This window comes from Prionailurus viverrinus, chromosome B3 (genome assembly GCF_022837055.1).
Source record: "Prionailurus viverrinus isolate Anna chromosome B3, UM_Priviv_1.0, whole genome shotgun sequence".
Taxonomy (NCBI): Eukaryota; Metazoa; Chordata; class Mammalia; order Carnivora; family Felidae; genus Prionailurus; species Prionailurus viverrinus.
Window position 1 is genome coordinate 110562852 of NC_062566.1, and position 26909 is coordinate 110589760.

Here is a 26909-nt window from a genome sequence, read left to right on the forward strand (position 1 = left end):
CAAAATGTCGATAGTGTAGAGGTCAAGAAACCATGGTCTGGGTGTTCTATATATTGGCTCGAGGCCTATGTTCTGGGTCTTTTAAGGGCTCCACGCAGACAGGTTCTGGCTGCTAATATAGGAGCTAAAAGAAAACAACATCTATTCTCCTTTACCTCTTCACCTTTCCTTCAGCCTCTGTGTTTCTGGTAATAAAGCATAATAAACCATTACATTTAGTGCCTGCTTTTTATTGCTCATTGAAATAAGGATCACACACATAAGAGATGGACAAAGATGGAAAATCAACTTAAAAGCAAGGAAGAAAGGCAAGGAGGAAGAAAGGAAGGAAGAAAGAGAGGGAGGGGTTTAGTTGTCATTTCCACAGCTAAATGAAACTAAATCAACCAATCTAAAGAGCAGACAATGATCTGTTCTGTTGTGAGTCTGATCATGTCTGGAAACTGCTTCTTCCCACCTAAGAAACAAATAGCATGTAGAAAGTAAGTCATTCGTTTATATAACTGAGGACACCTAGTGGTTTCCAGTGTGTCACAGCTAAGTAGGCCCTAAGATTGCCTTCAATATAAATTCTGAATTTAGATATATATTCCCTATTTATAAAAAGGACATCCCTAGTGTAGACAACTTAAAAGATACTTTCAGGTTCTTTAATATTCAATTCAATTCAACAAGCATTTATTGTGCTCCTACTACCTATACTAGTCTTTAAGCTATGATGTTGGGGAGCATGTAGCAACTTCAGCCTAGGAAGAAAAATCTTAGCTTCTGCCTTCTAAAAGCAAGGTACTCGGGGGCACCTGAGTGGCTCAATTTGTTAAGTGTCTGACTATGGCTCAGGTCATGATCTCACAGTTCATGTGTTTGAGCCCTGCCACTGGGCTCAGTGCTGTCAGCACAGAGTTCACCTTGGATCCTCTGTGCCCCACACTCCCTCTCCCTCTCAAAAAAAAAAAAAAAAAAAAAAAAAAAAGGCAGAGTATTCACAAGTTCCCCAAGAATGGTTTCTTTTATGTCAACTCTAAAGAGGTGAGTACAGCACGTGAGAAGTATATGTCAAAATTTTACATGGTTGATGAACCCAAAGAGAACGCTAAGCATTAGCAAGAGACTAAGAACTCTATTTTTCCAATCTAGATGGGAAATAGCATAAGATCTGTTGTTTTAGAAGAAAAAAAAAAATCTATCTGTTTATTTGACCAATGCCTCCATATTTGTTTTTACTCGGCTTGATTACTGAGACCAGTCCAACTGGTGCACTCACTGACACTCACTTCAGAACTTCTATGGCCAAGACAGACAGGTGCAAGAATGTCAAGCATGTTTTTAGACTGCCAGCTCTAAGTCAACATCAGTGTCTCAATTCCCAGTGAGACTGTGAAAAGGCTGGAAACACAGCTTGGGTTCTCCTTCCCAGTTGTGATGCTGGCAATAAAAAGAAAAAGAGTCAGCATCTGGCTTCCTCTCAAACAAACCTGCTCAGCCCATCTTATCCAAGAAAAAGATGCCATCCAAGGGGCCATTCAGGATATATGTCTCTTGGATGGTACTTAGGGTGTTTCATTCATCATTGTGTTTTATTGACACATACACAAAAAAGTCTCTTTTTTTGGCAGTCTCTCTTTTTTTGGCTAATTTTCCATGGACTCCCTCCTTTTTTTTGAAATGACACATTCTCAGAATCTTAAAATCTGTTCACAAACCTGGCAAAGCTAGGTTGCTCAGAACTATATTGTGGCCAGTCTTGGTTCATGGTGTGACCTCATATTACCCACTGGCGGCAGCTCCGATGGAGAAACTCACTACTGTGCTAGAATGTCCCCAGACACTGTTTTGCCTCAATTGTCTCTACCTGACATGATGCTAAAGAGAAATAAAGACAAGAACAGAAAAAGCAGTCTGAGAAGAAAGCACGAACATGGGACACAGGAGACAGAGGGCACCTACCTGGTCACGATCCCCTGCAAAGCAGCAACTTTTCATGGTGCAAGAGTTGAAATAACCCTGATTGTCAAACTGGAACACAGGCAGGCGGGAATGGATGTCATAGAGCACAGGGGGCAGGCGACGCCTCAGGGCCAGGAGCTGGGTCCCATTGCTGTTGAACCGTACACTCATGGCACTCTGGAGGGACAGGTTGCCACCATAGCGCAGGAGAGAACTGAAAGGCAGAAAGCATAGGGATTGGCCATGAAGTAGGTGGGACAAGACTCTGCAAAATGTACCACATTTACTTCTTCCCAGAATATGTCCAGAATCTCCTGTCAGGCTTATACATCTGAATTTTGGCAGATGTATAAGAAAGGTTATTTCTATGTAGTGGGCTAGAAGGTAACGATGGGGTAAGAATGGCTCCTTGATTTCATCAAACCAAGTTATTTAACCTGTCGTTTCCTCTTTTCAATCTCCAAAAGGTGAATTACCAATAAATTTACAGGAAATAAGTAACAAAGCATCATGAGAGAACAGACATATTAAAATGATTAGTTATTTCATTTGCCTGAGCTAACTACGTAATCAGATAGATGATACCAAGTCCCTGCGAGGTGAGTCGTGTCCACTCTAACTGGCTAATCATGGATGACATTTAAGGGACATATTTATCCTTGTATTAGAAATACAGAGCACATCAGCAGAAAAACAGATACTTTACTATTTATGCTGGATATTTTTTCCATAAATAATAATCATTTTATTAGTTAAACAGTTATTTTTGAATTTTTAATCTGTTCACAGAAAATTTTTATATTCTATATGGCATAACTAGAGACTAAATACTAAACAAGTTTTTAAAATTTTATTTATTATTTAATTTACATCCAAGTTAGTTAGCATATAATGCAACAAAGTTTCAGGAGTAGATTCCTTAATGCCCCATACCCATTTAGCCCATCCCCCCTCCTACAACCCCTCCAGCAACCTTCTGTTTGTTCTTTATATTTAAGAGTCTCTAATGTTTTGTCCCCCTCCCTGTTTTTATGTTCTTTTTGCTTCCCTTCCCTTATGTTCATCTGTTTAATACTAAACCAATTTTTAATTTTTTTTAATGTTTACTTATTTTTGAGAGAGACAGAGACAGAACGCAAGTGGGTTACTGGCAGAGAGAGAGGGAGACACAGAATCTGAAGGAGGCTCCAGGCTCCGAGCTGTCAGCACAGAGCCCGAAGCGGGGCTTGATTTCACAAACTGCGAGTTCACGACCTGAGTGGAAATCAAGAGTCAGACACTTAACCAACTGACCCACCTAGGTGCCCCTAAACAAATTATTTATTTTTTTATTTTATTTTATTTTTTATTTTAGAGACAGAGAGGAAGCATGAGCAGGGGAGGTGGGCAGAGGGAGAGAGAGAGAAACCTAAGCAGGCTCCATGTTCAGGGTGGAGCCCAATGTTGGGCTGGATCCCACAACCCTGGGATCATGACCTGAGCCAAAATCAAGTCGGACACTCAACCGACTGAGCCACCCAGTTGCCCTTAAACAAAAAATTTTAATTTAAATGCAGAGTAAGTAATATAACAATTAGAAAACCAAGATGACTTGTTTTCCATTGCAGTTCCCAACGAGTGTATATTTACTTTGATTAATACATTTATATAGCTTCACAACGGAGAGTAATATGTTCTGGTTCACCTACTATCATTCTGTAGTCTCATAATATTCCTAACATTAAAAAAAAGTCACACAGTATGGTTCCAATTAATTTCTTTTGATGATTCAGAAGATACTTTCAATTTTACAGTGAACTAAGATGGCCATGAACATTAACAATTATACAGTACTAAATAAAAAAGGGTGTGTATATGTGTGTGTGCTTTTATCTTTTCAGTAGTTAGTATCCTTGACCGGCTAGGCTATTTTATTATGAAGGGATGGACTGTTCACTGACCACATCATAACCAACGTCTCTTTTGTATTTTGGGTTCAATTCTTGGAGTACTGAATTACTGGTAGGAAAGTGAAGTTAAGTATATACATTGGGGGAGGTGCAGAAATTCATGTAACATCAAACCTACTAACTTGTTTTGCCTCACACAGACTTTGTTGTCCTGGAAAGAAAATAATCCTAGTAGTTTTAGGGGGAAAAAGTTTATAAATTCTAGGGAATCACAGAGCTGGAAAGGGCCTCAAGAGGCCTAAATTAGAGCCTGGCAGATTTATCTGAAACATTTTTAGGGGAAAAAAAAAATGTCAGTTTACCAAGTGAAAACTTGAAGAGCTATATGCTACCAGAATAGATTTAATATTGAATGAAGAAAACACATTTTGTTTTTTCTTTGGCATGACAATGATGGGGAAGATTAGGGGGACAGGAAAAGAGATACCCCATGGGAAAAGGAGCCCCTGAAACCACATGCAAAGATAGCTGCCAACCTGGCCTGATCACAAAAACCGTCTACACCAAATAGGGCCAGTAAGTCTTATGTCTCCCAAAAGCAGTGTTCTCACTAGAGGGAGGCGTGCTCTAGGTACAGAAACAAGGCCTGGGGCAAAACAGGCTTTAATCCTCTTATCACTGGAATGAAAGAAAAGAGAGAAAAGACTTAGGAAACAGTCCCTAGAACTCCAAACATCAAGGAGGAGCCTGGCACCCCTACGGGCCCCAAGTAATAATCTCTGTAGACAAATGTTCTTATAACGGTCCTAAACAGAGGCCATACTCACTCACATATAGAGGATGAATGACGGGGCTGTTAGAGTCCAGGCATTTCCTTTACAGGGTGCCCTAGCTGCCACAGGCATGTGGTGTTATCTAAACACTGAGCTCAAAAACAATGAGAGGCTTTCAATCCAAGATCAGCATGGAGTGTACAAATAAACCAGCGTCTGTAGAACTGAAGAGGAGCGGGGCGTGGAAACAAGACTCAACAAAAAGAAACTTGGCCAGCCCCACCAGCAACAGCAGCAGGGGTTTGCATCAGCTCAGGCATCCCTGACAGGAAAGCTGGGGCCACCAAGCAAACGCCCTTTCCATCAGTTAACAGGAACTTCCTCTGCCGATTCTAGTCAGACCTGCAGAAGTCTGCCCAGGACAGGCATGGGGCCCATCCCAGCCCCACCCAAGCTCCTTGACCTACATGTGCAATCTAGCCACTCTAGGGGTTCTGTTTGTGGGTTCCAGGAGGGTCACTAATTTCTCCTGCCTATGCTTCTGGGCAGGGAACTCCTATCTCTCACACAGAGGGCAGGTAAGTAAGAATCTTGCTCCTAGAGTGTTTGGGGGTGCTAAAGAGCAGCTGCTGAAACTGAATACTTCATGTTTGGGCATAAAATTAAATTCCTTCCAGAGGATGGAATGATACCTGAAATCTAGAAAGTGAGCTATGTTCACTATACTTTCTCAGAAGGGGTACTACAGCTGGTTCCTCCTGAATAGTATGCATGATCTAGTTCATTAGGAAGAAAAACCTTAGAAGCAGTTTGCCCGCACAGTCAAGATAAAAAGATAATGTCAAAGACGCTCTAGTTTACAGTTTCAAGCATAATATGCATGAGAAATCATCTGGGACTTTTTAAAAAATGTGGATTCTCAGGATCCACCCCCAGATATTCTAATTCAATCTGGGAAGTGGGCCCAGGAATCTGAATTTAACAACCCCAATTAATTCTGATGCGTGTGACTTTAAAACCACCCTTTTGAGAAACATGGCTCCATTTTGGAATTTGGGGGGAGAGGAATCAGGAAGAGAAGGGAGAGTGAGGTCAGTGGGAAAACAATGTGGAAAGAAAGTGGATTATCAGAGGTTCAACAAAAAGGGAACCATACAATATGGCACTTTTTATAGCCCCTGGTCTATTAGCAGAAAGGACTCTATTTCCTTTTAAAACTGAGTTCCCCTCTACCAACAATGCCTAAAATGCCTTTCTCCTGTCATCAATACATTCCCCAAAGGAGAAGTTTCTCATTTCCTCTTGGAGAACTGAGGGAGGAAAGCCTCAATCTTGACTTGCTTTCTGAACTCTGATCTTGGTAACGGAGATGCCAACTGTCTCCACTCCTCAGAGAAATGGCCACCATTTCGTACCAAACAAGATGAGCAGTGTCTTTTTTTTTTTTTTTTAATGTTTACTTATTTTTGAGAGAGAGGGAGACAAAGTGTGAGTAGTAGAGGAGCAGAGAGAGAGGGAGACACAGAATCTGAAGCAGGCTCCAGGCTCTGAGCTGTCAGCACAGAGCCCACTGCAGGGCTCAAACTCACAAACTGTGACATCATAACCTGAGCCAAAGTCAAACACTTAACCGACTGAGCCATCCAGGCACCCCAAGATGAGCAGTATCTTGCAAGGACTAGCAACAAGTTAAAATGAATTCAACTATAATATCCCTATTTAGAAAAATAAAAGCAATAAATCTATTCCCAACCTATCTTCAACCAAGGATTTGTCATAAAATACAACAAGAATGGGGTAGGAGGTAATCCAAGGGTCAGCATGTAAAAGATCCAGGACAAAAAGCAAGAGAACTTTGAACAACAGGAAAATATTTCTCACTAGTGTGGTCTCCTGGATTCCCCACCCTGCCCCCTGCCCCCCCCCCCCAATATTGAAATGGACTTCTTTATTGCTCTGGCAGGGTAAAAAGAACATTTTTAAAAAGTACTTGGCTAAGGCTAAGGTCTTGGAATAGAAGAGAAACAAGCTAAGGCTGTTTCCAAGGAAAGTGACTAGGAGTGTCATGTTCAACACAAGACAGGGCATTGATAAAGTTTCCAAGATTAGACTTCATGAACCTAGGTTTCCATAAATCCACAACAAAGTAAATTCATCTCACGGTACCAACATTATTTTCCAAAGCCAACTGGCATGAGTTTCTAAGTGAAAGTTTCAATTAACACCCATGAAATGCACTATTATTCCAAATCACAGACATCAGAGCTGGTACTGGACAACCAGAGTGGCGAAATCAAGGTCCTTTGGTGGGGGGAAATCTCTCCCTCCCCTCCAGTTCTGCTTTAGGGCAGGATGACCTATAAGGAATAAGGAAAATGTTGTACTTGCTATAACACAACCTGTAGAATATGACAAATCCCAGAGGACAGTAGAATTATGTAGTAAGTGAACAAGTTCAGGGAGTCACCAATCCTATTAGCCCACACCAATCCTATTCAAGTGCGTTCAGGGTCCTAATAATCCCTTAAACCTATCTTTTATGTGAGTTAGTAGGAAGAGAACTTGGGCTTTCTTTTTTGTTTTTTCTACCATAATCCTCAGTTCCAAGATTGAGACTTCTCTAGAGGGAACCAGAACTGCTGGATAACCAGTATGAGAAAGAGATACTGTGATATGTGACTAAACAAACTCACTTTCCTCACTGCCAAGCCTTTCTGGCCTGAAATATAGATATAGGTTCAGTGTACCTGCTAAAATTTCCTTCTTTTTGAAGGTCCTGAAATTTAAGTTTGAGTGAAGTTAGCACAAAGGCCTGATAAATTTCTGATAAAGAGATCTTTAGATAAGGGCGCCTGGCTGGCTCAGTTGGTACAGCTTGTGACTCTTGCTCTTGGCACTGTGGGTTCGTGCCCCACATTGGGAGTAGAGATTACTTAAAAATAAAATCTTTAAAGACAAAAAAAGAGGGAGAGATTTTTTCTTTAAATATATTTTTTAATGTTTATTTTTGAGAGAGAAAGAGAGAGAGCGCGCACGCGTGCGAGTTGGGGAGGGGCAGAGAGAGAGGGAGACACAGAATCTGAAGCAGGCTCCAGGCTCTGAACTGTCAGCACAGAGCCTGATGAGGGACTGGAACTCACGAACCATGAGATCATGACCTGAGCCAAAGTTGGACACTCAACCCACTGAGCCACCCAGGTGCCCCAAAAGAGAGAGATCTTTAGATGATCAAATGGCCTATCCAGTCCTCCATGAAGCAAACAAGGATGGCAGGCATTGCAGTGTTTCCAATCATCATCTTCCAGAACAGGGACATACCCAAAGTTGAAGGGACCTGAGCCTAAGTTTTTGCGTATGGCCCAGAGATCCCAAAAACCACACAGAACCAAACGAGATCTCAAAATAAACTAAGAGGCACCACCATAACAGATTTGTTCTTGGACATTTGTGAATTTCCCATAGATAAGGACTCCACATTTAGTCATCTCAGTTCATCAGATGGCCTGGCTGATTCAAAATCCCCCTTCACTCCAAGCTGCAGAAAATACAGAGGCGTTTCATAAGCAGCCATTTAAATCTTCACCTTAAAACAATTCTTGGTCCTAGCTTCTGACAGACATGACATTAGCATCAGCCCTGACCTCACAGTATATTAAACTGGGGAGGGAGAGTTTAATGAACAGTGGTTGGCAAGAGGCAAGAAAAAACAAGGGAAGAGGGTGACTGGGATGGCAACAGTAACAGTGCTGAAGGCGTGGGTTGGAATATATGCAGGTAAATAGGCAGTGCTTGATGGCGGGACAGGAAGCTGGTGTGGGTCCACTGACTGTCGGGGTGCAAAGCCATAAAGTTGGAGGAATGTTAAAGAGCAAAGAGGCAAAGTCTGGAAAAAACCCTAAACAGAAGAGGGTCTGAAAACAAAAATCACAATTTGTTACCTTTTTTTAAGAACTCCTATGCAAACAGTTGAAAACAAGAGGAGAGAGGAATATGAAGGAAAGGGTAGAAGGCCAAACTGCTGACTGATGAGACACAGCTATAGGAAGACAGTCTGTTTCTTACAGAAGCCATTCACTGAGAATGTATCCAAAAACCAAGATCACCTCTAGCTGGCAGTAATAGATACGTCTCAGGGCACGTGGTGGCTCAGTCAGTTAAACGTCTGATTCTTGATTTTGGCTTAGGTCATGATCTCATAGTTCATGAGATGGAGCCCCGCATCTGCACTGTTAGTGCAGAGTCTGGTTGGTATTCTCTTCTCCCCCTTCTTTCTCTCTGCCCCTTCCCTGCTCACGCACGTTCTTTCTCTCTCAAGATAAACAAATACACTTAAAAAAAAAAAAAAAAAGAAATATCTCAGGGGCGACTTGGTGGCTCAGTTGGTTAAGTGTCTGACTTCGGCTCAGGTTATGATCTCACAGCTCATGAGTTCGAGCCCCGCATTGGGCTCTGTGCTGTCAGCTCAGAGCCTGGAGCCTGCTTTGGATTCTGTGTTTCCCTCTCTCTCTGCCCCTCCCTCGCTCACACTGTCTCTCTCTCAAAAATAAATAAACATCTAAAAAAAAAAGGAAATATTTAGAATAATGGCTTTGAAACTATTTTTATAGAAACTCTTTGTAAAGCACATTAAAAAACATTTTTTTTAACTTTATTATTGAGAGACAGAGAGAGACAGAGCATGAGCATGGAAGGGGCAGAGAGAGAGGGAGACACAGAATCTGAAGCAGGCTCCAGTCTCCAAGCTGTCAGCACAGAGCCCGACATGGGGCTGGAACTCACAAACCGCGAGACCATGACCTGAGCCGAAGTCGCACGCTTAACCGACTGAGCCATCCAGGTGCCCCTGTAAAGTACATCTTATACTGCATCCCAGCACGCCCACATTTAGCATAAATTCATTAAACCATACTTACCACCTACAATACTCTGATTTCTATATTTTTTTATTTAATAAATACTATGACTATCTAAATTGATTTCATGGCCCACAGAAACGTTGAAAGAGCTTTCTACCTTAACCTCCTTGCTTCCACTCTTGGCCCATGCTTCATTTATACTGAATAGCACAGCCAGAGGGATGCTGAACCATGCATCAGAACACATCATTTCTTTGCTAAAGATCCTCCAGTGGCTCCCCATTTACACCAAAGTAAAAACTAAATTCCTTTCAATGTCAATAAAGCCCTAGACAACTGCTTTCCCATCTCTGAATCTTTGACTCCGCCTCCCAGCATTTTTCTTACTTTCCTCTACTTCAACCACATGATGCCTCCTTACCGATCCTAAAACAAGTCAACTATGCTTCTACTTCAGGGTCTTTGCACTTGCAGATCCTGCAGCCCACAATGTTCCTCTCCAGATACGTCCTCAGTTCAGTCACTTACTTCTTTATGCAAATATCCTCCTCAATCAGGCCCTTTCTGATACCCTGTGCAAAAATGCAAGCTCCCTCATACTCCCTGGCTCCCTTGCCTGCTTTACGTTTCTCTACTACATGTATCACCATCTTACATACCATATATTTTATGTCTTTATTTTATTATTTGTCCTTTCCTATTAGACTATTAGCTTTTATATCTTTCCCCCACATACCCCAAGTGCTTAAACAGTGCCAAACACGTAGTAGTCATTCAATAAATAGCTGTTGAATGAATGATCTAATGGATCACGAGCAGCAGTTTGAAAAACCCTGTCTTTGGGAACATTAAAAAGAAAAACAGGCTCTACCAAAGTTCACATGTGTCCTGACATTTGTCTGCACATGAAACCTAATCTGAGAGGCAAGCAGCAAGGCAGCATAAAATTGGGAGAAATAGCAAGAGGCTTGGAGATCATCTGAATCAAAGTCCTCTTTGACAAAGAACCGGCACAATTTGCCAGTGACCATCCAGGTCGCCCCCTCTTCATAGGGTATCACCACACACACCTTTCAAGTAAGTTAAATTCATCTACCTGCTAATAAGTGGCCAATAAGAAGGAAGAGTTTAGCAGGCAGGCAGGTATCTTAATTATATCTTGTACTTTACAGTGAGTTTCTGATATTTGCAGAATAAAAGTTCAAAAGGAAAATTAATAATTACATTTGGGGAAGTCAAATTCAAGAAAGAAAATTCACGTCAGGGTTTAGAAAGTGAATGGTGAATCCCACAGGTTTTGAATATATGCCCTATCCAATTTATGTTCACGAATAGATAGTGATAAACATTCAGACTGATGGGTGTATGAAGATATATTAATTAATATATTAATTAGACTACAGGATTTAGGTAATTTCTTTTTTTATGCCTTTCATTTTATTTTTCCAAGTTTTTCTACAATGAACATGAATTTCTTCTGTAATCAGAAGAAAATATGTTATTTTAAAATATCATCTCGGGGCGACTGGGTGGCTCAGTCAGTTAAGCGGCCGACTTCAACTCAGGTCATGATCTCACGGTCTGTGGGTTTGAGTCCCACATCAGACTCTGTGCTGACAGCTCAGAGCCTTGGTGCCTGTTTCGGATTCTGTGTCTCCCTCTCTCTCTGCCCCTCTTCAGCTCACTCTCTCTCTTTCTCTCAAAAATAAATAAACTTAAAAAAATATATATCATCTTATACACAGATCCTTTTTAACTAGGGGACCACAGAAGACAGCTTTGAGAAAAGTATGAGAATAGTAAATTTAAAGACCTTCTTAATGGAAACTTCAAATAATATGCTGCCCCATAGGTTTCTGGTGCAGATGTTAAGTTTGAAATTAAATCATACTTTAAATTCACATAATGATAGTCAAAGAAAAATTTTCAGAGTCCTCTGAAAATTTCAGTGTCCCTTACTATCTTTCTCAATGAGGGCAAATAATATCCTTCCTTTGATAGGTTTCTAAGTACTAAACAGGCCTATCTTGGTTAGCACTGAACACAGTCAACAGGTTAGGTCTGAAATTACACTCAGTTTGATTTCTTTCTGCAGATCCCCCAATCCCACTTCCAAAGCACCCATAAATAAATGGCAAAGTCATATTACTGGAATAAAAAACAGATTCAAAATACAAAGTATTTTATGCAGAATCGAGAAACATTGTTCTTGGAAAGTCTTCTATACGTGGGTAAATTCATGAATAAATAAAGCCAAAATGATTGAGAGTGTACCAAGAAGTCCCTATCTAAAATATGTGACTTGCAACAGATAAAATGTAAGTGGTCAAACCTGTTACTACAAAATAAAAAGTTCAAGCTACAAAGAATTCACTGATGGAATTATATACCACAATAGATACCCTTAAAAAAGCAACTAGTTCATTTAATTTACAAAATGTTTATGTACACACTGTATCATCTAATCTTTACAGTGGGGATAACATTATTCTCATTTCACACTGGAGGAAACTAAGGTCCTGAGCAGCGAGATGATTTGGTTCTGAGTACACAATAGGTAAGCAGCAGATGTATGGCCAGAAGTTTTTTCTGCTTCTTGGCTCACCAAGATTTCACAGAATACATGGTAGAGATGGATTATTCTACCCAGCAAAGTGAACAGTATCAGCATCGGGGCCAGAAGGATTCATCTAAGTCATTCACTTCACACTCTTTCCTTTCACATCACACTCATCTCTTCATGCATGCATTTACTAAATAAACATTTATTGAATACCTGCTAACTATTTTAGGTATTGTGCTAGGCCCATGGATTCAAAGATGAAGATAAAGGGGGGACCCTCAAAAACTCATGAGGGACAAGAAAACCAACAGTTTCCTTTTATAACATGAATAGTGTTATACAAAGGAGAACATGTGCTGTGAGACACAGGACGAACCTACCCTCCACTGACGAGACAAGAATGAGTGTGGTCACAAAAGGTTTCTTAGAAGAAAAACCCAAGCTGACTCAACAGAAAGAGTCACAGAGTTGACTCAAATTCTTAACTGGCAAAAGAAATGAGATAAATCTGGATATGTTAATATATGGGTAAATTCCCAACACATACTGATGAGTGAAAAAGTCAAGTTGTAGAATAATTGTATAGCAGTAAAAACACATGCATATAGAGACAAAAGCATATACTACAAACTCCTAACACTCATTATCCAGGGGAGGGGGCAGGGGACCAGATAGTCAGAAGGGACTTCAGCTTCACTGAAAGGTTTAAAAGGAGAATGCTATTAACAAGTATTCATATATTTTTTTAAAGTGTTTATTTATTTTGAGAGAGAGAGAGAGAGAGAGAGAGAGAATGTGTGTGTGAGCGGGGGGAGGGGCAGAAAAAGAGGGAGAGACAAGAGAATCCCAAGCAGGTTCTGCACTGTCAGTGTGGAGCCCAACACAGGACTCAAATTCACGAACCATGAGATCATGACCTGAGTGAGCCAAAATCAAGAGCTGGACACTGACCCACTAAGCCACTCAGTCACCCTAGTATTTGTATTTTTTAACTTTTAATTTGGAAGTAATTATAGAATCAGAGGAAATTGCAAAGAAACATACAAGTCCTTTGTACCCTTTGTCTAGCCTCCCCCAATGTTACCATCTTGCCTCACTATAGTATAATATCTAAACCAGGAAATTTACATTGGTACAATCTACAGAGCTTATTCAGATTGTGTCAGTTATATAGGCACTCATTTATTTGTGTGTGTGTGTGTGTGTGTGTGTGTGTGTGTGTGTGTGTGTGTTTGTAGCTCTACGCAATTGTACCACATGTACAGCTCCGTGTAACCACCACAATTAAGATACTTAATGTGTACCATCATCACCTTACTGCTACCCGTTTATAGCCACGTTCACCCTCTCTATCCCTATTGCTAACACCTGGCAAACACTGTTCTCCATTTTTCACATATATTAGTTCATGTATGTTACATACATGGAATCATGCAGTATGTGTCCTTAGGGACTGACTTTTTCACATAGCATATGGTTCGTTTTTAATTTATAAAGGAACTACAAAACTATATTTCAGAGTAGCTGTACTATTATACATTCCCACCAGCAACTTAGGAGTGATCCAGTTTCTCCACATCTTCACCAGCTTTACTGGTGTTTTTTTTTTTTTTTTAATGTATTTACTTATTTTGAGAGAGAGCCAGCGCAAGTAAGAGAGGGACAGAGAGAGACAGAACCCCAAGCAGGCTCCACATTGTCAGCACAGAGCCTGACACAGGGCTTGATCTTACCAACCATGAGATCATGACCTGAGCCAAAATCAAGAATTGGATGCTTAACCGACTGAGTCACCCAGGTGCCCCACATTACTTATATTTTAAAAAGCTAAACTAAGAAGTCGGTCAATGTATTTTAAAACAAAGGGAGAGACAAAACTAGACATTCTTAGCTTTCTATGGACATACCTAACACCATCTATGAAATATCTCTGTAACCCAAAAAAAGCCCAGGAAACAAAAAACAAAACCACCCACAAAACCCTGAATACATTTAAGCCCCAAGATCTAAAACCAATTTATAGAAAAAACTGGGGTAAGAAGGAACATGCTAAATGACAGTATAAAAATGCAATCAGCATAATCTAAAATGTGAGAAATTCCATATGACAAATAATCCAGTGTCTTTAACAAATAGATTGCAAGGGGGAAAAGTGAGAGGCAGGAATACCTACAGATTAAGAGACTCAGAAGCCATATTAACTAATTTTTATGTATAAACCTTATTTTAATCCTGATTCAAAAAAAACAAAAAACAAACAATTGTAGCATTCATGAGACAATTAAGGAAATTTAAACACTAATTAAATACATGCAGTGATATTAAGGAGTTATTGTTATTGTATTTAGGTGTGACAATATTGTGGTTATATTTTTAAAAAGAATTATCTTTTTATGGAAAGTATTTTGGCCGTTCCTCAAAAAGTTTAACACAGGATTTACCCTAAGACACAGCAATTCCACTCCTAGGTGTATATGCGAAAGAACTGAAAACAGGTACTCAAATTTACTTATGCATAAATGTTAATAGTAGTACTATTCATCATACCAAAAAGTGGAAACAATTCAAATGTACATCAATGGGTGAACAGATAAAACGTGGCGCATCCATACAACAGAATATTATCCTGTCAAAAAAAGGAATGAAGTACTGATACATGCTACAATGTGGATGAACCTCAAAAAACAGGATGATAAGCAAAAGAAGCCAGATCAAAGGTCACATGATGATGAAACATCTGGAACAGGTAAATCCATCGAGACAGAAAGTAGATCGATGGTAGCTAGGAGCGAGAGAAAAATATCCTGGAAAGTCACTGTGTAAAGGGTAGGAGTTTTATTTTAGGATGATGGAAATATTTTGGAACTAGACAGAGGTGGTGGTTGTAAAACACTGTGAGTGTACTACATGCTATGAATTTTTCACTTTAAAATGGTTAATTGTATGTGAATTTTACCTCAACTGAAAAATAATCTTTCAGAGATATATATTAAAGCATTTACAGAGAAATGATATAATGTTATGTGGAAACTGATTCAAAATAATTGGGAAGGGAGGTCACAGATGAGGAATAAATGAAAGATTGTTCATGGATTAAATACTGAAGCTGGGTGATAGTTATATTGGAATTCATTTTACTATTCTACTTTTATATATATCTAAAATTGTTTTTTTGTTTGTTTTTGGGTGTGTGTGTGTTTTATTTGAGAGCCAGAGAGACAGAGAGAGAGAGAGAGAGAGAGAGAGAGACAGAGACAGAGAACACGTGAGAGGGGGAGAAGAGCAAAGGGAGAGAAAGGGAGAGAGAGAATCAATCCCAAGCAGGTTCCATGCTCAATGCAGAACCTGATGCAGGGCTCGATCCCAAGACCCTCATGGGATCATGAGGCCTGAGCCAAAATCAAGAGTCAGATGTTTAAATGACTGAGCCACCCAGGTGCCCCTAAAATTGTTTTAACATAAAAATATTTTTAAAAAGCAAAAAGTCAAGATTTGATTTTACAATAATAAAGTCCCCTTGGTTTAGGGATTTAATATCACCTCCTTCTAAATAAACAATACTTGAGGAATATTAAAGGAAGGGTATTCCCTAGATGTTTGGGTCTGAAGTTAAGTCTCTTGTTATAAAAGGCACATTTGTGCTTGGTATGGACACGAGGAAGCTCTGGCCTAAAGCCCAAAGACGCTGGGTTAGAATGAACACAGAAACAAATTTAACGTGGACCTCTGAATAACCACAACTTCCATCTTATAGGATAAACCAAGTTACTAAATCACCTGGGATATCTGTTTAAAATGGCAGATTCACAGGTGCTGCCTCAGGTCTCACAATTCAATCTCTGGATCTGAGCTCCAGGAAGCTGTACTTCAACAAGATCCCCTGGTAATTCTAATGCCCTCTAAAGTTTGAGAACCACTGGGTTAGGATACCAGGGGCCTGGTGTCTTCCATTGGACAAAGCTGATTCTAGAGCTCCACCTTGTGGCCTAAAAACCAGACAGCAACTTCACCAGAATCTGACTCCCCAACATAACTCTGACAGATGGTCAAAACCCAGCAAGAACCCTTACAACCTCCTTTAAGGGTTTATTCCTTAGAGACAACATTTTGATCCATTACACTCAAGGAATTAATAGGTCCAGAAAACATTACAAAAACCCTGCTTTGAAAATACAGACTATTTGGGGATGAGTATAAAACTATGCACTCATTCAATATTTACTGAAGGTACCAATATTCTAAGTGATGTGTTAGGCTCTAGAGATAAATAAAACATGGCCCTTTCCTTAAAACTCCACAGGAGGGGCACCTGGGTAGTTCAGTTGATTGAATGTCCAATTCTTTTTTTTTTTTTTAATTTTTTTTTTTAACGTTTATTTTTTATTTTGAGACAGGGAGAGACAGAACATGAACAGGGGAGGGTCAGAGAGAGGGAGACACAGAATCTGAAGCAGGCTCCAGGCTCTGAGCTGTCAGCACGGAGCCCAACGCGGGGCTCGAACTCACGGACTGCGAGATCATGACCTGAGCCGAAGTCGGCCGCTTAACCAACTGAGCCACCCAGGCGCCCCGAATGTCCAATTCTTAATTTCAGCTCAGGTCATGATCCCAGAGTCTTGGGATTGAGCCCCGTATCAGTCTCCATGCTGAGTGTGGAGCTAGCTTGCTTGGGACTGATTCATTCTTTCTTTCCCTGTGCCCCTCTCCCCTGTTCGCTCTCTTTCTCTCTCAAAAAAGAAAATCTATAGGAAAACATGACAGGTGATAGTACAGATCAGGATAAGCACTTCTTTTTTGTTGAGAAGCAATTCCTGGACACTGGGAAGGAAATAAAAAATATAGTAATGGTCTAGCTGGAGATAAACACTCATATTAAAAGAAAACTAATGATGGCGAAAGCAGCAACCAAGCCAAGCAACATGCATGCCACAAACCGTAAGTACTTTACAGAGACTCTGAATAAAGAGATCTCTTCCCGTAGAAGACAAAGCTTCATTCATGCAGCACACAGTCTGTGCCAAAACTCTGCCAGGTGCTGGGGACACAATGAGTAAAAGGAAGCTTTGAGTATGTAACAGGGAGCAAGGATGCTTTTCCTGAGGGGCACTAACTTATTGTGGACCTGAAAAGTACTAAAAGTTGAAAAGATCCAAAGAAACAAGAAAAAACTATCTCCTCCATTTGTGTTTGTATGTGGAAGAGAGTACAGGGGGAAAGAGGAGGGACACTGGCACCAGAGAAGGAGCAGATTGCTTGCTGAAGGAGTTGTTTTAGCCAGTAAAGTAGGTCATACATTCACTCCAAAAGACATTTTCTTAGAGCATCCCACATATAGGTTCTGAGGATGTGCCCATGAACAAAGATAACAAGAACTCACTAAAGCTCCTGGGTAGGGGAATGGCAAGAGTGATATTGAAGGATGTGTGCTATATGGCAGAAGCAGGAGGCAAGTTAAGAAGGCAGGGCAGCTGGTCCCTTCCAGAAATAGTGCTATGGGCTTGAGATGGAGCTGGGGCTTTCAGAACTGAAAACAGTGGCCAGGCACTAATGCAGAACAAAGCTAGTTATGGCAGAGGGTGAGAGAGACAGAAGAGGAAAATGGGACTCTGGGGTTTCAGCTGGGATGACTGTGGGAGTAATGGTGACAATGATAAAAAACAAACAAGAAAGGAATCAGTTCTAGGGAGAAAACAAGCTTTCAGTGTAGGTCTTGGTGGATGGACCACTTGCCTGAGTATTGCATAGGTACATACAGAAAGATGGGAGAGTGGGGAAGAAAGGAGTGGCTAACCTGAAAGCATGTCCCCCGATTAGACCTAATCATTCTGACAATTAAACTCCAACAATCCCTAGCTCTTCTCTGGTGATTCTCTACATAATCCAAACTGCTAGGTCCTCCTGACTCTCCTCCCTCCCTCTTCTGTCCCTTCAAGCCATTCCCTGAGATCTGGTGATATTGCTACAACCACTGGAATCACAGGGAAAGCAAATACCTACAGGGAGACAATAGTGATCTTGGATTTTTAAAAATGTACTTTAGGGGCATCTGGGTGTCTCACGAGATTGAGCCCTGCATCGGGCTCTGCATTGATGGTGTGGAGTCTGCTTATTTCTCTCTCTCCTTCTCTCTGTCCCTTCCCCTGCTGGTGTGCGCTCTCTCTCTCTCTCTCTCTCTCTCTCTCTCTCAAATGAGTAAACATTAAAAAAAGAAAAAGGCTGAATTTTGAAAAGTAATAAAACAAAATGTACTTTAAACACCTTAAATACTTTTTTTTTAAAAAGTTTATTTATTTTGAGAGAGAGAGCAAGCGAACACATGAGGGAGGGCCAGAGAGACAGAGAGAGAATCCCCAGCAGGCTCTGTGCTGCTGTCAGTGCAGAGTCCAACATGGGGCTCAGTTGGACTCTGCATGAACTACGAGATCATGACCCGAGCCAAATCAAGAGTCGGACACTTAACTGACTGAGCCACCCAGGTGCCCCTAAACATACTTTAAATTGTACAGTAAAGAGCACTAATTATATAGCTCAAAAATTTTTTTTTACTAAAGTATATACCTGTGAAACTACCTCCCAGATATAAAATCCTAGAAGCTTTCCTCATAATACCCATAGTGACCACTATTTTGACTTCTATAACCTGCTGATTCTTGAACACCATACACTCTTTTCTATCTATCTGGCTTCTCTCATTCAATATTATGGCTGTTTGAGTCATCCACGTCAATATGTGTGTCTATAATTCACTCTTTTCATATCTGTGTGATACTCTATCGCATGGCTATTCTGCAGTTTCCTTACCCATTCTTCTTCCATGGACATTTGGGTTGTTTCCAGCTTTTGGCTCTTATGAATAAAGCACCTGTGAATATTCTTGTACATGTCTTTGGTGGAAGTTCATACTCATTTCTCTTAGGCTATACCTAAGAGTGAGGTTGCTAGGTCGTGGAGTCACATGTTTAGTTTAGTAGACACTGACAAAGAGTTTTCCCAAGTGGTTGTACCAAGTTACCCTCACCTAAAATGTCTGAGAGTTTCAGTTGCTCCATGCCCTTGTCAACACCTGGTACTATTTATTAGTCTCTTTAATTTTAACCATTCAGGATATATAGTGATACCTTACTGTGGTTTTAATTTGCACTGCCCTCAGGAGTAATGAAGTTGAATACCTTTCAAATGCTTATTGGCTTTTTGGTATCTTCTTTTGTGAAGCACCTATTCAACATTTCTGCTCATTTTAAAACTGAGTTTTCTTTTATTTACTGATTTTTAGTTCTATTATATTCTAGATAGGAATTCTTGTTCAATACATATATTATGAATAATTTTTTCCTAGATCATGGCTTGTCTTTGGCTCATCTTTTCACTTAACACTGTCTTTGATGAACAAAAGTTTTTAATTTGAATGAAATCCAATTTATCCATTTTTTTTCTTTCATGTATAGCGCTTTTTGGGTCGTGTTTAAGAAATCTTCGTCTACCCTAATGGCCTTGCACTCTGGTCTGGATAGCCTTGTTCTTTAAAGTTTCAACAAAGAGCAGACCATGAGCGCCTTTTCCAGCCTTTGAAGTTGTTCCCTGAGCTCTATTTTCCCATAATAGTACAAGCAACCCCCAAAATGCAACGTGGCAGAGACTGTCTGGTTTGTTCAGAGGGCAAGGAGTTACACTTAATTTGGTCTCTCCAGAAGCAGGACTGACACAGGCCCCACAAAACACACATTTAACCTAGAGGCTCCCAAAGCCAGCTGAGGCCCTATGAGAAATTGTTTTGATGGTAGGAATTTGCACTCATTGCCCATTTTCAGATGTGTCATTTACACACCACGTGAAAGCACTATCTTACAAGGTAAGTCTTTACCAGGAATTCCTGGCTTGCCCTAGTTTTATCATTGAGTGGGAAAGAATCACTCTCTTTATTACCCTTGTCAAAGCAAGATACGATTACCTGTCACAGAACTAACAGTTTCTGACAGAAAGTGACAGAAATTAAAGATATGAGAAGGGAGAGAGGTGGTAAGTGAGCAGTCAGCTGAAAGAGGGAATTAAAAGGGTGAAACAAGCAGAGTAACAGGAAGGGAATCGTCACTTTTCCTGAACTCTCTCAAATTCAGAAGCTCACAGATCCGAAACCTATTCAGAGGCCACTACACCAGTCCAAGCAAGAAATAACTGGGATGTTGGCAGTGACGAAGGAGAGGATGGCTATAAAAGGACATCGGCAGAACTAATCCACATGAAAGGAATGAAGCCTGGTCCTAATGTGCAATGTATATGTGTGCGTGTGATGTTTTCTCCCTCACCCAGTCTACCGGATGGCCCACTCATTACCACTATTATCCCTAAAGCAGACCTTTCAAACTCCCATGTCTATAGGGCCAGGCAAGTAATGTAAATGAGGGGAGCATCCCTGGATTGAGACATATAGGAGTGGTGGAACACATCTGGAAGGTCTGAAGAACTCACTGCAGCTTTGGCCACTATTGCCATGTGAGAATAAAGAGCCAATGATACCAAATCTTCTGACTTTTTCAAGAGGTGTTAGAAATTATGATTTTTCGGTGTAATTTCCCAAACACTGTTAATGATGTAGGCCAAACAAAATATCTCTCTGGGTTGCATTTGACCTATGGACAAGCTCTGCAGCAAAATAAATAACGTGCACAGGTCTCCAGGATTAGAAATAACAAGAAACTTAGAAAGCTAGCATGTAGACAGAGGCTAGGCCAGGAGACAGTGAAAAAGGATTTAACTTTTAGAGGCAGAACATCTAAAAGACTCAGACTTTAGAGTTAGACATGTCTGTACTGGAAAAATCGGGAGAGGAATCCTGACAAAGGTCTATCGCAAGGGGGCATAGATGAAAGAAAACTAGAATATACAAGGACCTTGTTTGCTTCAAAAGGGAGGGGGTGGACATGATACACCAATATACACACACAGGCTACTTCAACTCTGTGCCTTGATTTCCTTATCATTAAAACAGGAATAGAACCTACCTCATAGGGCTGTCATAAGGACTAAACAAAGAACTATTCATATGTCTGTCATTATCCCTTGTAAGAAATGCTTAATAAATGTTAGCTATTATTTATTATTATGAGGCACTGAGAGGTGAAGTAACTTTCAAGAATACATAGCTACTAAGGTATACTGCCTGGATGTGTAACCGGTATGATGGCTTCAGATTGTACACTCTAAACCATCAAAAGAGCTTCTGCCTCGCCTTACCTTGCTGCAATGTATGTGAAGAAGTCAGATCCGATGATAACTGAAGTCCCCTCTAAAGCTAACATTTTATTCGACCAGACAGCCCTTTGATCAGCTTATTTCAGGGCAGAAGCAGGACACATGTGATCCCACTCACATGCCTACAGACTAAAGTAAAGAGGTACAGCTTAGGCTTGGGGTAGGTCTGAGAAACCACTCCAGCACAGAATAATCCATAGGTTAAGCCAGGAAGAAAAAAGTGTTCAGTGTGAGGCCCCCTTATTGAGCTATGAAGATTATATTTGTTTCTAGGAGGCCCAGAATTCACTCACAAGCCCAAGCTTTAATAGGCTGAAAATTACTTACAAGCATGCTAAGGAACCACAGTAGGTTCTAAATCTAGAATCGTTAGAACACTGAGCAACTTTTATCCTCTTGGGGGTCAAATGTCTCTATGAGAACCTAGTAAAAGTTCTCTTCCAACCCTCGAAAAATTGCCATATGTGCTCAGTCAGATACACAAGCACACACAACTTTACCTGCAATTTTGAGAGTTTCAAATTCCCTAAAATCTCTCTGTAGACTTTAAGTATCCCTTGGAATAGATCTACTTAGTTCTAGGGTTGTCCTCCCAGGGGATTCAGATTTGCCCCAGGATCTAGGTTGGGGTTTCTAGGCAGCTGTGTTGAGGAGAGAAATCATGTATTGCAACTCAGCATAACTAATCCTGCACAGAAAAGACAAAGGCCCTTCTCTTCTTCTCCCACACCAATTCGTACTAAGAGAATTCAAACAGAAAAGATCTGTAATTCAATCCCAAAACACCAGCGGATGAAGAACAGGAACCCAAGATTATTTCATGTCCTTTGTCTACCTCACACCCATAGAACCACACAGAATCTTAGAAGTATAGAAAAATAACAAATAAAAACATCCTAGTCCACTGTGTTCCTCTTTTTATTCCAAGAAAGGAATCAGTCAAGATCACCAATTAGCCTTATTAGAGGACTTTTCTCCCATATGGGCTTTGAAAACTACAGGTTCCCCAAGAAACCATATAACCTAATTCATAATTAAAGAAGTAATCAAAACAAGAAGATAATCTTTCCCCTCATAAGACAGTGTAAGTGTTGGTAAGGGTCTGGACAAATGTGTAGTCGCATGCATAGTTGGTAGGTTTGTAAATCAGTGCAGCCTTTGGTGGTGGCAGGACAATGTAACAATTTTTATTAAAAATATAAAAACAGGGGTGCCTGGGTGGCTCAGTTGGTTAAGCATCCAATTCGTGGTTTAGGCTCAGGTCATGATCTCACAGTTCGTGGGATCGAGCCCGGCATTGGGCTCTGCCCTGACAGCTCAGAGCCTGCTTGGGATTGTCTCTCTCACTCTCTTTGCCCCTCCCCCACTCAAGCATGCACATGCACACACACTCTCACTTTCTCTCTAAATAAATACACTTAAAAAAGAAATTACGTTCTGGAAAGATATAAGAAACTGCTACAGTTACCTTTGGAGAGGACTAGAGACCAAGAAGAACTGTACTGATGTACAAACATGTAGAAATTATAAGTAACAGAGATAATCTGGAGATAGGATTTTTTTTCTTTTTTTGTTTCATTACACTTCTCTTGATATAAACCTTAAATCTAATAAGTGTTGCTTTAAAATAAGACAATAATTTCACTTAGATTTTATCTATTTTAAAGTTTATTTATTTGGGGGTGGGGGGAGGAGGAGAGAGAGAATCTCAAACAGGCTCGCGCTGTCAGTGTGGAGCCCAATGCAGTGCTCAAATTTATGAACTATAAGACCGTGACTTGAGCCAAAATCGAGAGTTGGTCACTTAACCAACTGAGCCACCCAGGTGCCCCAGACATTTGGTTTTTTTTTTTAAAGAAGCCATGTTTAGTGAGAAGACAAGTAGAAAGGGGAAGAGAACCCAACTACAACACACAGTAGGAAACTGCTGGGAGAAAATCAGGAGGAGGATTAAAACACTTAACCCTTCCTCTTCTTTCAAGACACTGCAGGACAGCATGCACTATTCAAGCTTTCCACTGGGGATGAACAGCTCAGGGCCTCATTCTAGTTACTAGCTATTCATTACAATGGTAAGTATGGAGGGTAGTAGGCTGGGAGAAGGCTGACATAGTTAGCCCAAATTCTGCCCCTTATTAATATGGTTAAGGCAGAATAATTATTCTTTTTTTCCCCAGAACAATTATTCTAAAGAGTCTTAGGTAGCAGAGATTGTTACAGCTGAACACAGGGAAACACAGGCAGAGAGCACACAGCGCACACAGTGCAAAGGCACACTAGGGGTCCTGCCACTATATGCATTTCAGTAGGGTGAGAAAGCAAGGGCTGGGTGTGTATGCACCAGAGAGGGCAGGAGAAATGTCTGCTACTCTAAGGAAACTCAGGGAGCCCTGCCTAACACCAGGAGCACCCCTCTGAGCTATATAGATCTGCTGCAATAGTTCTAGCTCCCTCTGCCCCATGGAGAGAATGAGCTAGAACTAAAAATCACCAAGGGAGATAATCCTCTGTACTTAATTGCTCCTTTCATTTGAGGCCTATGAAATAAATCATAACCTCTCTTACTTTCCATGATATTCTTCTGCAATATTGCTTTACAAAGTAGGAAGTTACCTCCATGCAGAATATCCAGAGGAGCAAGGCTAGCTTTAAGTATAGGTGCCATAAAAGCTTGTCCCTCACCCATGGGATTTAAAGAACATTAAAGAGCCTCCTATTTGAACCCATCCACACATTTCCCTTAATGATGCCTGAAATGCTTCTATTAATGATTTGTACCATCAGTTGAAGATCGTCCTAAGTGTACTCTTTTAATAAAGCAAAGAGAAGGGGAAACACATTAGGTCCCTAACACTACAGCAGCTCTTAACCTTTATTGTTTTAACCACTAGTCTGGTTGAGAAACCGAAAAAAAAGCAAACTCCCGTCACAGAAAAATGCACTTAGATGGGTACATAATACAATTTCCACACAATTTGGGGGATCCACTGTTCTCCTGAAGCTCATTTGGAAAACCCTGCAGCCTGGAATTAAGAGTCCATGGTTCGGTGGCCATGAGTTTGACACATTCTTCCCCTCCATCTCCTCCGTCCCTCCCCCTCCCCCCACAAGAGCTCCCAGGCATCTGGGAAACACTGGGCCTAAAGATATAAGGCAGTACTGAAGGGAGGTTCTCACTAGTTCATCTATTTGCCTTTAATTGACTTGTCTAGAGTCAAATTACAATTTACGACTCCCTTAGCAAGGAGTGTGGATTTCTCACACTGCCTGTCTCTTGGGACAGGGCTCCCCTGGCTTCACAGGCACCAGTATATGTTAAGAGATGTCCAATTGAGATCAACAGCCAAACAGGTTCTCACAACCCTTGCTGGTTGATCACATTACCTGAGAGCTGAGGTGGGGGAAGTTTTAACACCATATGAATAAATGGGGCTCACCTCTGAGGTTTTCGAATATCCCAGAGTCCCACTCCTTCCTTTGAATTGGCTGTGGCCAATAACCTGGGCTCCACAGGGTTAAACATGACACTGTGAAAGGCTGATGGATAGTTTGCCAGGCAGAAGGGCTCTGTGAATAGAGAAATGACAATCAGCCCCATAGCTCATTCAGCACCTCTGGGCCAGAGGCAGGCAAAGCAGGAATGTGATTGAGGAGAATCACACCCTATAGTAACTGTCCTAGTAGCCAGAGCCCCAAAGTAGTCCATCACTCCAGCAGTCACCCCTAGTCACAAGGCTCCAACAAGGACTAACACATACTTTCTGCATGCAAAGTCTGAAAACAGCAACTCTAGCACATACAAACAAACTTAAAGCTATAATACTCAGAAACACTGAGCACTGTACCTCTTCAGATCCTGTGACAAAACAGAAATGGTTACAGGAACTGGGAAGGTAAGCTATTTAACAGTAAGTAAAATTGAATTCCACGTGAGCTGAAAAAATTTACAACCAATTACAGGTAGGATTATTGTACCTTAATCCAAATTTATTAGTTTTAGAAATTAAAAGTTTTCAACTATGCAAAAATTTAACGAAGACAAAGCAAAACAATGAGAAAAATGAAGATGATGAAACATAATAGCAGTCTTCCCTTCTCTCTAAATTGCTCTCTAAATTGAGAGGAAAATAGCCTCAGTCTAGAATTTTATGATTTCATTCCCAGTATTGTAATATTTTTAAAAAGCACCTAATACTTGAACTCTTGCGTCCAGCCAGCTTCTAATCAACTTCACTTAGAAACCCTGCAGCCCTCTGCATAGACTAGCTGGCTCCAGGTGAGGAAGGAATGAATCGCCCTGCTACCCAGAAGGATATATTCCTGTGGAAGTTGTTTAGAAGCAACAGAGCGCACTCCGCAGTGTCAGATATCACATGGAACACTGCACAAGCCTCTGGACTGGGGCACTCAGTCATCTTAGCCAGCGGGCAGTGCAGAGAAAGGAGAATTTCACCTACCTAGGACATGGGGACCCAGCCACAGTTGCTCCTTGGAGCTACCTTATCTTCCTGACCCTAAGAACAAGCTTCTCTTATAGCCTGAATCTCAATAATGGGGCACAGCCCAGCATGTTAAAATGCTCTGAATATAGAATAAGAAAAAGATCCAGATCCTGTCAGACAAGACAGGCAGGAAAGCAATTCTGTGTGCACAGGTTATGATCTTGACAAAACTGCACTAAATGTGGGCACAGGGGTGACACTGAGGGTACAGTTGGAGGAAAGAGTCTTTGAAGACAGGCAGAGTTACAGAGTGAACTTTCTATTCAGGAAATGAGCGGAAATGATGCATTTCCTGAAAAACATCAGAGAAATTCAACAAAACAATACTTCATTCTTATACTTCAGAAGCTCAAAGAGCACATTTGGAGGAGGAGCTCACCTGGACAATCCCCCTTACACAGAGAGTATTTGCCATCACTTTCAGTTTCTATACACACATCTGAAATTAGGATGCAAGTGTATAACACACCTGTTCTCTGTAAATAACCAAGACTCTGTGCATGTCAGCACCACACACAGAGCTGGCCTTTGGTAGCTACTCTCTACAATGAAGAATTGCATCTCTATCCCTTGGGGCCATTAAGTATCAAGGTGCTGTGGTGCTTACTGTCCAAGGGTTTGTGGAGACTCACAAGTGGCTCAAGGAGGACTGAGAAAGGTGCCTCACTTCTGACTGCTAAGGGGTAGGATGGGACCTCCAGAGACACACATCTATGCCCCAGCCCAAGAGTTTCCTCTCCCTTCCCATCTCTCCCACTCAGGTTACTCAGGTCATCAACTGGATCTGAATGAACTCGACATCAAATTCTTCAACACAGTCCAACAGCCCTTTGACCCTACCTCCATGGGGGGACTCCCGGATGTCCCAGATAAGAACCCGGCCATCATCTGAGGAGCTGGCAAAAATGTTGTCATTCACGGGGCTCACCGACAAGCCGTATACCGCATCTTCGTGAGCAAACACATCCAAGGTCTCGCTGCTGAGAGACAGAGAGCAGAGAGAGGCACACAGGCACACACATGCACACGCAGAGTGCAGAGTCCCAGCCCCAGAGTTCCTCAGGTAGGGTTCTGTCTCATTTCCAGTAGAAAGTCAATCTAGTGAAACCCAAAGGAGATTGTATTTCCTT

General features: G+C 41.0%; 1 protein-coding gene across 4 annotated transcripts in view; it reads right to left on the reverse strand.

Moving 5' to 3' along the window:
* The window catches only part of DCAF5 (DDB1 and CUL4 associated factor 5), a 104216-nt gene that overhangs the window by 44102 nt on the left and 33205 nt on the right, over window positions 1–26909 (reverse strand). For 3 of the 4 annotated variants that reach the window (XM_047861172.1, XM_047861170.1, XM_047861173.1), the window contains exons 4-6: window positions 26620–26759; window positions 24715–24844; window positions 1948–2161 (exon numbers count right to left, since the gene is read on the reverse strand). In XM_047861172.1, coding sequence (XP_047717128.1) covers window positions 1948–2161; window positions 24715–24844; window positions 26620–26759 — 484 coding nt within the window. Of the gene's footprint in view, window positions 1–992; window positions 1426–1947; window positions 2162–24714; window positions 24845–26619; window positions 26760–26909 lie in introns of those variants that run through there. The other variant, XM_047861174.1, reaches the window with a different exon arrangement.